The 13861-nt window shown below is 34.9% G+C and overlaps 1 protein-coding gene across 1 annotated transcript in view; it reads right to left on the bottom strand.

Moving 5' to 3' along the window:
- Positions 1–13861, bottom strand: part of LOC149799658 (GRIP1-associated protein 1-like) — a 97138-nt gene that overhangs the window by 49026 nt on the left and 34251 nt on the right. Inside the window, exons 14-16 of the mRNA XM_089959016.1 lie at positions 12151–12232; positions 11346–11476; positions 2363–2458 (exon numbers count right to left, since the gene is read on the bottom strand). Of these exons, the coding sequence (XP_089815142.1) occupies positions 2363–2458; positions 11346–11476; positions 12151–12232 (309 nt within the window). The remainder of the gene's footprint in view (positions 1–2362; positions 2459–11345; positions 11477–12150; positions 12233–13861) is intronic.

Raw genomic sequence — 13861 nt, 5'->3', positions numbered from 1 at the left:
GTGGCTGTAAGAGCAACATTATTCTGTTCATAATACGTTTCAAAACCCTGAAACTGATGTTCAAACCAGAGGGAAGTGCCCTGAATAGGTATATAAGTCCTTAAATGTCAGAACATACCATGAAGCCATATGATATGGGTCCATGATGGAAAGGACTTGGACGGATTCATAAAAGTCATGGACTATAAACATGTTATGGACTGAAATGGTTCCTAATGGTACATGGGTTTGAACTAGTACATAAATATTACCTTTATCTTTATTGTTTTCTCTTTTGTTTTGGTTTTTAAGGTATTTTTGAAACACAGTACCAAATAGATAATTTATCCCAAGGCTGGATAAATTTATCCCAAGGTATTGAACCAACAACTCTTATTAAAAGTCTGATGGTCTACAAACAGATCTACCATGGTTCAAACTGAGGTATAAAACTGGCCATGAACCAGAATGGGTCTCTTTTGGAACCTGGGTCTGTCATGGTACTTGAATAATGTGGTACTATACTGGCATGGGTCTGCTGTGGTACCTAGGGACAGTTATACCATTAGCCATGGACCAACATGTGCCTATGCTGGGTAGAATCCATGTGATCGGCAATACTGCAGCCAGTGTTATGGTGCCAGGCTGGGATATGTGATATTGGATAATAATCACCCATACCCTCTGGCATAAGATGACAAAGTCCAGTACTGATGGAACTCAGCCATCATTTTCTTCTTTCAGTGCCAAGGTCAAAATACCTATCATTGCATCGCTCTATGTCTGGGCAACCAGGACTGGAACATCGTGACAGATCATTATGGTGCCATTCAACATTCGTTGTTGAAGGCATTGGACTGCAAAAGATACATAAAGTAACCGGTAAATCGTGGCTATAGATTGCCCTGGGGAGATAGTAGGAACAGGACACAATGGCACTAAACTGGAAATGGACTGACATGAGACCATCTGACACTGTAGTGGATGACTCTTCCCTGTGAGTGCCTATGTTATTATGCCAGAACAGAATATATGACATTAGATTATCATAAGTGGTCCCCTCAGGCATATCTGAAGCCTGGATCAGCATTGGCATTGACCATGAGCAATCTATATCTAAAGGCAGAGTCAGGTCTCGACTGAACAGGGTCATTCCATTTGGGGGCAGGTTAATCAGCCTGTCCCTCCCTGCATTAGGTGAGGCCATGTCTGAGCTGGTGTTTACCACTGCTGATCTACTTTGAATATCATACGAAGTATAGACGGGTTGTCTTAACAGTACCACTGAAAATTTTCCAATCGAGATTCATGATGCTGGCATGGATAAGAGATACTGGATTGCATACAAGTCCAAACTGCATCGGATGAACCATGTCTAAGCTGGTGTTAAGCACTGTTGCTCTACCTCAGCTGTCATAGTACGTATAGATAGGATGCTGTACCAATGCAGAATCAATAGTAGTACTACTAATGGCATCATCCTCTTTCACTGATGTGCTATTTGCCTGTAGACCCATGATTCTCCATTCAATCTTGCATGTTACATGTCTGTCCCTGAAATGGATCCCAAACATTCCAGACATACTTCTGATTATCCTTATCCAGTCACAGCACTTAATCCTGGCCATTATGTTGAGTTTATATTGACACCTGTGAATACAGAGCAAAATAGAAAGGTGAGATCATCCAAGCATCATGATGTGGAATCTAATAAACAAAATAAACATCATTAGGAATTATCTACCTGATATTCCTGGTCTGTAATATTATGCCGTCAGTGACCAAATAGCCTAGCATTAACTTACAATCTACAGAAATTTATGTGCACTATAATAACATCCTGTCAATGACTGCAAAGTCACATGAATATTACTTAATGAATGTACTAGTTACCATGGCAGCAATAACAAAAAGGCGCTGATATGTATATCGTATGACAAGTCTGCTTCAATAACATTAGAAAACATTGAGACAGAAAAGATTGAGAAATGATACTCCAACTTATTCAGTAGTGTGGAAAAATACCAACTGATACTGGATATTTGTGAGGTGTCTAAAAGGGCATGCTTCAGAGCAAGAATAGAATTAGTAAGTGGAGCCTGGTCGGAATTTGATGACAATCCCTATATCCTTGTGGAGATCACTCTTATCTCCCACATATGTTGGTAGAAAACATTTAACTTTTGTAAAGCTAAAATTTAACTTGGGAGGGCTGGATTTAGGAGGTAGTGGTTGCACTTCTAAGGTATTATGAACCACTAAAGAATCTAAACAAGAAATAAGTTAAGAAATTGCTTAACTTGTGCAGTTTCTAGCATAGATGCCACCAATGAAGTGATTACAGGTGAGATAAAAACAGATACATGTGACCTAGTTTACTGACCTTGTTGGCTTCTTGGACAGCTTGAATCTGTTGATCTCTGTCATATTGTATTGCACATAACTGTTCTGAGGCTTCCTGACTAGCTTTCTGACTTTCCTGAAATATACACATGTAAAACAGCTATCACTTTCTGGTACCTTGAATGTTTGGGATGTGATGTTAGGTTTGATTTTTCCTGTCACAGGTTCTTGAGAATCATGTCTCTTCTACATCAGTCATGTACTCAAATGAAACTTTGGAATAACATTACCATGTGCAATTTGTATCCTAATATGCTGGGGTTCCTTGTCTTGTCTGTGACTGAGGCAATGATAGTGTTTTTAAAGACATATATTTCACACATTAGTTGTTGTATTCAACTGTAACTTTGGTGTAACATGACTAAATGCCAGAAGATGATACCCAGTTTGAATCCTGGTATGCAAAGGCTTCCCATGTCACTTGCTTGGACAGAAAGTTGTGTGATCATAGCAATTGAGTCTACAGGCAGAACACCACAATCTGCAGACAAGCTAAATTCTGATACGTACACATGCTGTATGCTCTGGAATCCTAACTGCAAGGCCTCAAGATTGAACCTCATTTCAGACTGGAATCCTAACTGCAAGGCCTCAAGATTGAACCTCATTTTAGACTGGAATCCTAACTGCAAGACCTCAAGATTGAACCTCATTTTAGACTGGAATCCTAACTGCAAGGCCTCAAGATTGAACCTCATTTCAGACTCATTTTTTGCCCTAGATATGGGAGATTATACATAAACTAACTTCCTTCATCTACCTCACTGTACATGGTGATTATATATTATTATTATTATTATTATTATTATTATTTATATTTTTATTTTTATTATTTCTGGCAAATGGCACAATTTCCTATACAGAATTCACCATATAAATTTATCACCCATTAATTCTGGTGGAAACGGTTTTATTTATACGTTTCTTGGAGCTTTCCCTCTAATTTTCATTTAACAAATATTTGCTTATACATATGGTAAGGAGATAGCTAGCTCAGATAAATATATATATATATATATATATATATATATATATATATATATATATATATATTGGAGCTGGCTGTCAAAAGTAACATGCTTTGTCCAAATAAAAAAGTGTCAACCCAATGACTGTCAGGTCAGATACTTGTGATGTCTTGTATGCTGAAACACTATCATCTATTTACTGTGCATGAAAGGAATTGTAGACACAGATGTACCTTTGTATTGCATATGAGCATAAATGTAAATGGGTTTCACTGTCGCATACAGCATTACAAATGGTGCATGGTTTTAGACCTAGTGATTTCAAAATACTGACTTCTGTTCATTCATTGATAACTGCATAAAGTGCAGGAAGTGGTGGGGTTGTTTACCCTTAGTTCTAAGGCTGTGGATCTGACCATGTCCATAGTACTTATAATGCTATTTTTCTCAACATCATGATAATGAAGACAACCTTTGTCAGGAAACTGTCCTCGTTACAGAAGTAATCTTCTGCTGTTGACTCAGGTATATGAAAATTCAAACTTTATCCTCTCTTACCATCTATTCTATGTGATAAACTTTATCCTCTCTTGCCATCCATTCTATGTGATAAACTTTATCCTCTCTTGCAATCCATTCTATGTGATAAACTTTATCCTCTCTTGCCATCCATTCTATGTGATAAAATTGTTTAATTTACTGATTGTTTTCAAATTTATTCTAAAATTATAGAAAATCAGACCTATGTCACATAGTGCTATGCTATCAGACCAAACATAATCTGTTTTAAGTTGGACATTTTACTGATGGACTGACAAGCTGAATTTGATCAAATGCTGTACATAATGAACAAATGAACAATATTCAACTTTTTATAATCCAGTTTGATTTTTTTGTTGTACAGATTCATGTATGAACATGATTATAATAATAACTGAATGTGTTTATAAAATTCAATTCATGAACAAGCATGCATGAAGTATATCATGGTACTAACCCTCAAACATGGCTCATGTATTACGCAGCTCAGTTATTGTATTTATAGCTGCTACAGGAAGTCATCAAGCTTCATGGGGAGGTTTAACCAGGCTACTAGGGTCAATGGTGACATTGGTTTAACATTGGTTCAAGGAACAATAATGATTAAAGCTGTGCGAGGAGCCAATGGTTCTGGACCAAGGAGTCTGCAGGTTAGGGAGGTTCCAGAGGGATCCTTCAGCAGGCTGGGAGGAGTAGACTACATGATATTATTTATCCAACCTTCATCAAGAATGGCAGATAATAAGTATTCATGCTACTTGCCTGGATGCCAAATGATAATGGCATCATATATGTTGATGGAATATACATTAAGCTTTGAACCAAAAGGTCAATGGCATTTTATGTTTGACACACTAATGCACCATCATACATACTGATGAACAACAAGATATTAATCATATTTGTTCAAAAATCTATATATGAATCATATCTGTTGACTAATTCATACATCAATCATACATGTTGACTACTTCATACATCAATCATATCTATTGACAAATTCATACATCAATCATATCTGTGGACTACTTCATACATTAATCATATATGTTGACTACTTCTTACATCAATGATATATGTTGACAATTTCATACATCATATCTGCTGACAAATTCATACATCATATCTGTTGACTACTTCATACATCAATCATATCTGTTGACTAATTCATACATCATACATGTTGATTAATTCATACATCAATCATATCTGTTGACTAATTCATACATCAATCATATGTTGACTAATTCATACTTCATATATGTTGACTAATTCATACATCATCTATGTTGACTACGTCATATATCAATCATATTTGTTGACTACTTCATACATCAATGATATATGTTGAAAATTTCATACATCATATCTGCTGACAAATTCATACATCATATCTGTTGACTACTTCATACATCAATCATATCTGTTGACTAATTCATACATCATATATGTTGATTAATTCATACATCAATCATATCTGTTGACTAATTCATACATCAATCATATCTGTTGATAAATTCATACATCAATCATATCTGTTGATAAATTCAAACATCAATCATATCTGTGGACTAATTCATACATCAGTCATATCTGCTGACTAATTCATACTTCATATATGTTGACTAATTCATACATCATCTATGTTGACTACTTCATACATCAATCATATCTGTGGACTAATTCATACATCAATCATATATGTTGATAAATTCAGACATCAATCATATCTGTTGATAAATTCATACATCAATCATATTTGTTGACTAATTCATACATCAATCATATCTGCTGACTAATTCATACATCAATCATATCTGTTGATAAATTCATACATCAATCATATCTGTGGACTAATTCATACATCAATCATATCTGTTGACAAATTCATACATCAATCACATATGTTGACTAATTCATACATCAATCATATCTGTTGACAAATTCATACATCAATCACATATGTTGACTAATTCATACATCAATCATATCTGTGGACTAATTCATACATCATATATGCTGACTAATTCATTCATCAATCATATTTGTTGACTAATTCATACATCAATCATATCTGTGGACTAATTCATACATCAATCATATCTGTTGATAAATTTATACATCAATCATATTTGTTGATAAAATCCATATATCAATCATATATTTTGATAAAATTCATGTACTGAAAACATTTAGTTACAAAAACAACATAATTTGAAATGGAAATGGAAATGGCTACTGTGACCACTACCACAATATAAAAGTAACAATTACTGCAGATTTAACAGTATAAACTGATTTCTATTTGCTTGTAAGAAAGAACATGACAAATTTAGTTTACACTAAACAATTAAGTGCAAAATCTGAGACCTGATTGAAACAAAGGTAGATAAACTTCAGTTCTAAAATCAAGCTGACAGAGAAATCATAGATGATATGTAGATGATTGTGTAGAAGACATAAAAACAGAATAAACTAATCAAAACATTATTGTGGCATCATGTGATGAAGGTTAACAGTCATATCTGAAGTTGGATAAGGCTTCTTCTGCATGGGTATTCTGCTTGGAAAAACTCTCTCGACACTGATAAGTGATGTGTTTTCATCCTATTATTGATAATAAGTCCATAAGTACCAGTATCAGTAATGTAATTTGCTTGTAGCTGAAACTTAATTTGTTAAAGAAACAAGAGTCCCTAGAAGTGACTGGCTGAAAATCATTGCAAGGAAATTGAAATAAGACCATTTTTGCCTTTTAACTGCTAAGTGTTGAAACCATCTCTTACATTATTCAACAACGACAAGAGTTTATAATTAGCTGCTGTGAATGTAAGGTTGGCACCATTTTCATTTAGGACCAACAATACATCATTTAAGACCAACAAGATATCATAATCTGGTGGAAACACCATATTGATAACAGTTTCAATTTTGGAGAAGTAACAATAAAAAGGTTTTCAAGATTGCTGCCATGGTGGCCTTAATGGACATCAGATTGGCACCATTTCAATTGCAGACCAACCATAAGAAGTTGTTTGGTGAAAGCACAATATCAATAAAATAAGCCATCAAGGAGAAGTAGCCATAACAAAGCTCTCAAGAAGGCCATTTTGTAGTGGCCAAAGTTTCATTTACAACCAACCAGACGTTATAACAAGTGTTACTGTGAAACTCCCATGTTATATGACCATGTTTTTCAGAAGTGACAATTAATATTCAAGATGGCCACTGTGGTGGCCATACTAGATATTTCATTTAGGGTCAACAAAATATCGTAAGAAGCCATTAGTAAAAAAAAAACATATTAATACAATGATCCATTCAGAAGTAGTGATAATAAGACTTTCATGATGGTCACTGTGGTGGCCATAATGGATGTGCACGAGGCACCCTTTTCACACAGGACAAACTGGACATCACAAGGCCATATTAGACATAGGATCAGTAGAGGTTTTCTAAGACCATGTAGACATCATGAGAACATCCATTCAGGAGAAGTGGCAATAAGATTTTCAAGATGGCCACTGTTGCAGCCCTAACTAACATCATATTACATAGTTTCACTTAGGATCAATAAGACATCATAAGAAGTTATCTGCCAAAAACCCAATGTCATAAATGCCAATCCCAAGAGAGGTATAAGTGTAATTACCACTAATATTGGAGGCAAAAAGGTGTAACTTGAGCATAAAAAGTGTAATCTATATATTACATGCCATAATTATGGTATATTGTATGAAAAATGTACATTTCTTTTTACTACAAACCTGGACCTGCTGCTGGTCAAAATTCTTGTGACAAATTGGCAAAACCCATTTTGATTAGAACCGAAAGACAAACACAAGACATGCCAATGAATTTTTTATATTCAAAATCACTTTAACTAATCTGTTATGTCCAACGTTCACTGAATGATGATGAAGTTCACAAGCTCTGCAATAAGCATGACAATGTGCTGAATCCCAATGCTGTATTACATCAGTCTCATAATCTCCTTTTCATATTTGTAAAGTTGATCTGTTGATTTTCTGACATGATTTGAAGTTGAAAAAGATCCATCTCCTCTAAAAATTTTCATTATAATATAGCATCCACAAGTCACACAGTGAAAGCATGCTTCACTTACATCTGGCACCATTTTCTTTAAAAGACTCATCTGCTACCTAACTATATGATAATATAATTAATCTGTCAAGCAAATTTTCATATTAAAACAACCCATCTGTTTTTGGGAAATTTGTCATATACAGTTGTTATAAATAGAAAATAAGGAAAACACTAAATGTACTCTTCCACAGCAGTCTTCTGTTTTAGAATATTTGCAAATTTATTTGAGTGGGTTTAAAGAGATAATAATGAAAATGACAAACATCTTTTCTTGCTTTTACTAGTAATGTATCAGAAACATGTTATAAATTTACAGGCAAACATAAGATGCAATTAGGTGAAAAAAACATAATGATTATGCCAAAAGCAGTGGTTAGCATGTATGCAATATGACTTTCAGTTCAGGAGGAGTAGCGATAACATTTTTAAGATGGCTGCCATGGTGGCCATAATGGATATCAGATCAGTACCAGTTTCATATAGGACCAACCAGGCATCATAAAAAGACGTTTAGTCCAAAACTCATACTGACAGAATCATGGTCATATTGGATTTCAGAGTGGAAACCTTTTCATTTAATATGAACTAGACCATGGCATGAATGTTCGTGTGTATAGTTTAATGGCAATTCTCTATGTGTTTAAAAGAGTAGTGATCATAAACTTGTGTTAGTGGACAGCTGGACTATGGACAGCAGTCCATTTCATAACAAGTAGAACTAAAACTTTAGAAACAAGGAGAGATAATATTTCTACGGAACAAATTTGTCTGTCCATCACTATTTCTTTCCCTCTATTTGTCGTTCCAAATGTTAAAGTAAGTGCAGTAATGTAGAAATTAGTCCGACCTATAGCTTAAAATCATCCCTCTGATGACTAAGACTAAGCTGATACTGGCATCCCCTCACCTGATGTAAATAATACCATCCATCTGTCTATAAAAAAAAACTTAAAGCACAGTAAAACATTATCTGGAGTGATGAGGAGACATGAATTTTGTCCAGATATTATTTGGTTGTCAACATAACTAATCAATTTACATAGAACAAGAAGGACAGGTCCTGCATATCGATCAGTGTAATCCTGTAAAACATATGACACTGACCCAAGGTCAAAAGCTTTTTTTAAAAAACATGTCACAGAATAAATTGTCTCAGTTTCATAATGATTCATCCAATGTATTAAGAAATTCCATCAAGGAGTTTAGGAAATATAAGCAAATTCTAAATCTTTGACCAATACCTTAAGGAAGATTTTCTAAGAGTGTGACCTTGAACCCTAAGATCAAAAAGGTTTGAAAGCATGTTGTATGTCCTATTTTAGAAGAAGATAAAATCCATTAGGAATTTAAGAAACATGAGCAAATGAAATGTTTTTAACTATACAATTAACACATATGTCCTGGAATTGTATAAATCCTTTAATTTATTAAATACGTGTACCCTGGTTTCATTTTTTTGTGTAGAACAATGCTTGAGAAAGATTTAAGTATATTGTACAATATTTCAAAACAGTGAGTTGGGTTCATCCTATGCGGCATGTTCGAAGTGCTTTCGATGGGAAGAACCAAATACTTCCAGTGCACAGACAATGTAGGGCAGCATCGTCTGTGTATAAATGCCTCACCGTAAAACTAAATCTACACATTACGGCATGTCTTGTCAGTGAGCAGTCTACTTTAAGGACTTGCACATCTTCAGCTGTAGAGGTATGTGAGTTATTTATTAATTTCTTGTGTATAAGTTATAACTATTGTACTACCATGTTTATTTTTTTATATTTTCTATGTAGTTTCGGCCTACGTGGTATAATGCAAATATTTTCTATTCTGGTTTGTGACTTAGCAAGAGATTTATATTAGCAAAATAAAGTTGCATTTTTAAGAAACGTTTAGTACAGTAGGATTCTTATCAGGCATGGGTTCGCTTCTGAACCTGTGTATTGTTTTGTACTTATTGTGCCAATAATGTAATGTGTATAGCTTACTGAACCTAATGTCATTATGTTTTATGGTATATGCCCATATCATGCATAGTACACGGTGTTAGATGTATTTTCAGCTGATTGGTGTTGCAGCTGTTAAGCTGATTAGAGTCGCAGCTGTAGAGCTGATCGGAGTTGCAGCTGTGGTGCTCATCGGAGTCAACATGGTACCAGCTGTAGAGCTAACCACAGAAGTTGACCATAGCAGCTGTAAAGTTGAACATAGCAGCCGTAGAGCTGAATTAGAAGTGTTGCTGGTGATAAGCAGGTGATCGGGTGTTGCTGACTGATTGGTGGGCACTCATTGCTTGATTGACCAAGGAAATGAATGGTGGTCAGTGACTACCTGGAATAATGACTACTTGACTGACCAGTGTGACTGGTAGCCAAGTGTGCTGGTGATGGAGTGTGTAACTCCATACAAGTAATCTTTTAGCCGTGGGCTCATTTTTGGGGGTTTGTAATACCCAGTGTTTTGGGATTGTTAAGATATTTGGTATATAAGTCCCTTTGTTTTCATTATTTTACTATTTGAGTAAAATAGCTCATTTTTTCACTAGTTGAGTAAATACATTTTACTATATGAGTAAAGTACAGTACACATCTTTCACTATCTGAGTAAAACACATCATTCTTTTCATCGTGTGAAATCACTGTGAATCATTCACCTTTGTCCTTGTACTGTGTAAGGTTGTTTATTTGTATTTTCATTTGCTGCATTATTAGATTCGTGCGGATCATGTTAATTCATCCAATATTTGGATCTTATACATGCACGTATTAATCATAATTCTTTCCTCATTCAAGTCATTCATCATTAAACATTGTATCTGTATCACCATCAAAAGTGTTCTATTGTAAATCCCAAATCCAACCTGGTTATCTTGTTTCAACAAATTTTTAATCACTGTGACCTTGACCTCTAGGTAAGAGGACAAGCATGACAGAATGAACTGTGTTAGCTTCATAATGATTCACCCAAAGTATGAAGAAAATCCATTAAGGTGTTTCAAAAATATTTAAAAAAAACGAATGAAAAATGGATAAGAAAAATTTATGAATGTGACCTCAACCCAAGGTTAAAAAAGGTCAGGCGCATTGGTATATGCAAATCAAAAACTGTAACTAACACCAGAAGAAAGTACTGACAGGAAAAGTAACTGCTATGTCTCACTTCTAACTAATGTGAGCTTGGGAATAACTCATGTCATCAGTGATTCTTTGTCATTCCACAAGACTGAAAACTATAGTAAAGTGTCATCCAAATAATCAATGCTTTACTGCAATGTGTAAAAGAGTCTCACCTGTAACTGAACCTGTGTAAAAGAGTCTCACCTGTAACTGAACCTGTGTAAAAGAGTCTCACCTGTAACTGAACCTGGAGGTCATCCCTATGTTGTGTAAGAAAGAGAAGCTTGGACTGAAGTTCTTTCACCTGCTGCTGATATTTCTGAGTCTGTTCTTTCAGCTGCTCATTACCTACGATGCTGGCTGCATCTACCTGGAGTTGACATAATTCAATATATGACTACTTGCCATCACCATAATTTTGAAAAGTGTGTGTGTGTGTGTGTGTGTGTGTGTGTGTGTGTCTGTTTGTGTGTGTCTGTATCTGTATGTTTCTTCTTATTTTGGTATAAATTTAAAGAACTGTGTAGATATGGCCTGGTAAGAGATGAATTTGCATTTAAAAGACAAGCAATTACTGGCTTTCAGAGATGGATGATATCAATACATGGGTATGGTCAGATTACTAGTGATAAGAATGCCTTAAAATATATTATAAAAAGTAAATCTTTCTGTGAGTACAATAATGATATATTTCCTTATATGTTTATACATTTGATCTTTGACCCCCTCCTCAATAGATGGATAGAAAGAAATGTAGAAAGATAAGTGGAATGTATCATAAAATACCAGACCCTGAAGTGTAGAAGTAATATTAATGCTCCATAGTGTACTAGTTCTAATACTATATTTAATACTGTACAACGTACTTTTCCTTTGTATATTTTAATTATCATTTTCTATATTCTCTGGTGAATAAATTCCAAGGTGAATGTGAAATACATAAGTTCAAATGATGTAATAGTCTAATTTTTTCAGTTTGTAACAAAACTGTATTATAATACATGAACTTGATGGCTGGAGTAAAACATTAAGAGTGTAACTTGCATGCTGCTGTAATGTTGCTGTTTTAGCCTCCAACTCTTTAATTTTCTGGTCCCGACTAGCTACTGAATCTTCAAGGCTCTGTAAGAGATATTAACAGCTAAATGAAACAAGGAGCTCACTTGTTAAGTAAAAAAAATATTCTTAGTTACCTAAAGTAAAACAGTCAAGCCCATGTGTTAGAATGAACTGTCATAGTTTCATAATGATTCATGCAATGAATGATGATCATCTAACAAGGAGTTTAAAATACATGCAAATCACAATAATGTAACCAATACCTGATGATCATCTAACAAGGAGTTTAAAATACATGCAAATCACAATAATGTAACCAATACCTGATGATCATCTAACAAGGAGTTTAAAATACATGCAAATCACAATAATGTAACCAATACCTGATGATCATCTAACAAGGAGTTTAAAATACATGCAAATCACAATAATGTAACCAATACCTGATGATCATCTAACAAGGAGTTTAAAATACATGCAAATCACAATAATGGAACCAATACCTGATGATCATCTAACAAGGAGTTTAAAATACATGCAAATCACAATAATGGAACCAATACCTGATGATCATCTAACAAGGAGTTTAAAATACATGCAAATCACAATAATGGAACCAATACCTGATGATCATCTAACAAGGAGTTTAAAATACATACAAATCACAATAATGTAACCAATACCTGATGATCATCTAACAAGGAGTTTAAAAATACATGCAAATCACAATAATGTAACCAATACCTGATGATCATCTAACAAGCAGTTTAAAATACATGCAAATCACAATAATGTAACCAATACCATTAGAAACTAATGACTGATGCTGCCAGAAAATTGACAGCTATGTCTTGCTTTCAACTACTGTGGGTTGACAATAATATGTGTATCAAAGGAGCTGGAGAATGTCATCTCTGACCTCCATACCATGGCTTGGATGCTATGAATTATTGAGCAGTTGCATTCAAATGCTATGCCATCGGCAAATCCAATTACCTCACAAGTCAATGAGTAGAAAACTCATCTGGTCTTGGGTTAGTTATTTGCATGCTGAGCAGAAAACACAACATATCCAAGTGGCTCAAGACAGTGGTTTCAAGTGTGTATTTTTCAACCATCCCAAACCAGGGATGGTTCCATTTTGGACAAAGAGAAAGTCTTTGTTCTAGCCAATATCCTCCCTTTGAAGATGATGAATATATCTGGAATGATGGAACAGTACCTCTTCATAGTGATAGGGGCTAACTTCCCATGAATAACTATGGGAGGAAGTTACCAGGTAAATGTGATACTGGGGCTTTTAAGGGAGGTATGTCATTCTGCTAGCATCAATGGGACTCAAATTTCCTCCTCATAAGCTTTCAAAGTAGTGCATCTTGTGACTGAGTAATTCTATCCATCAATTATTTTTTTAGACATGAGCCAGCATCATTGGAAAATCTCCATTTGCAGTTCAGCTTGTCAGCTAGTGGAGAGAAGACAGCACTGTACTGAAAATCACACTGCTAGGTTCAAGTGGTCATTAACCTTTGATTAGTAAGATCTGATTCCCCTGCTGTTTGGAAGACTCTGGGAATAAGAGGGGTTAGACATGAGGCATATGAATCAAGGCTATTCAAAAGTGTGTGTGTGTGTGTGTGTGTGTGTGTGTGTGTGTGTGTGTGTGTGTGTGTGTGTGTGTGTGTGTGTGTG

This window comes from Sinohyriopsis cumingii, chromosome 5, assembly GCF_028554795.1.
Source record: "Sinohyriopsis cumingii isolate HCF-2022 chromosome 5, ASM2855479v2, whole genome shotgun sequence".
Taxonomy (NCBI): Eukaryota; Metazoa; Mollusca; class Bivalvia; order Unionida; family Unionidae; genus Sinohyriopsis; species Sinohyriopsis cumingii.
The sequence above is the reverse complement of the archived record's forward strand: the minus strand, read 5'-3'. Positions and strand labels throughout refer to the sequence as shown.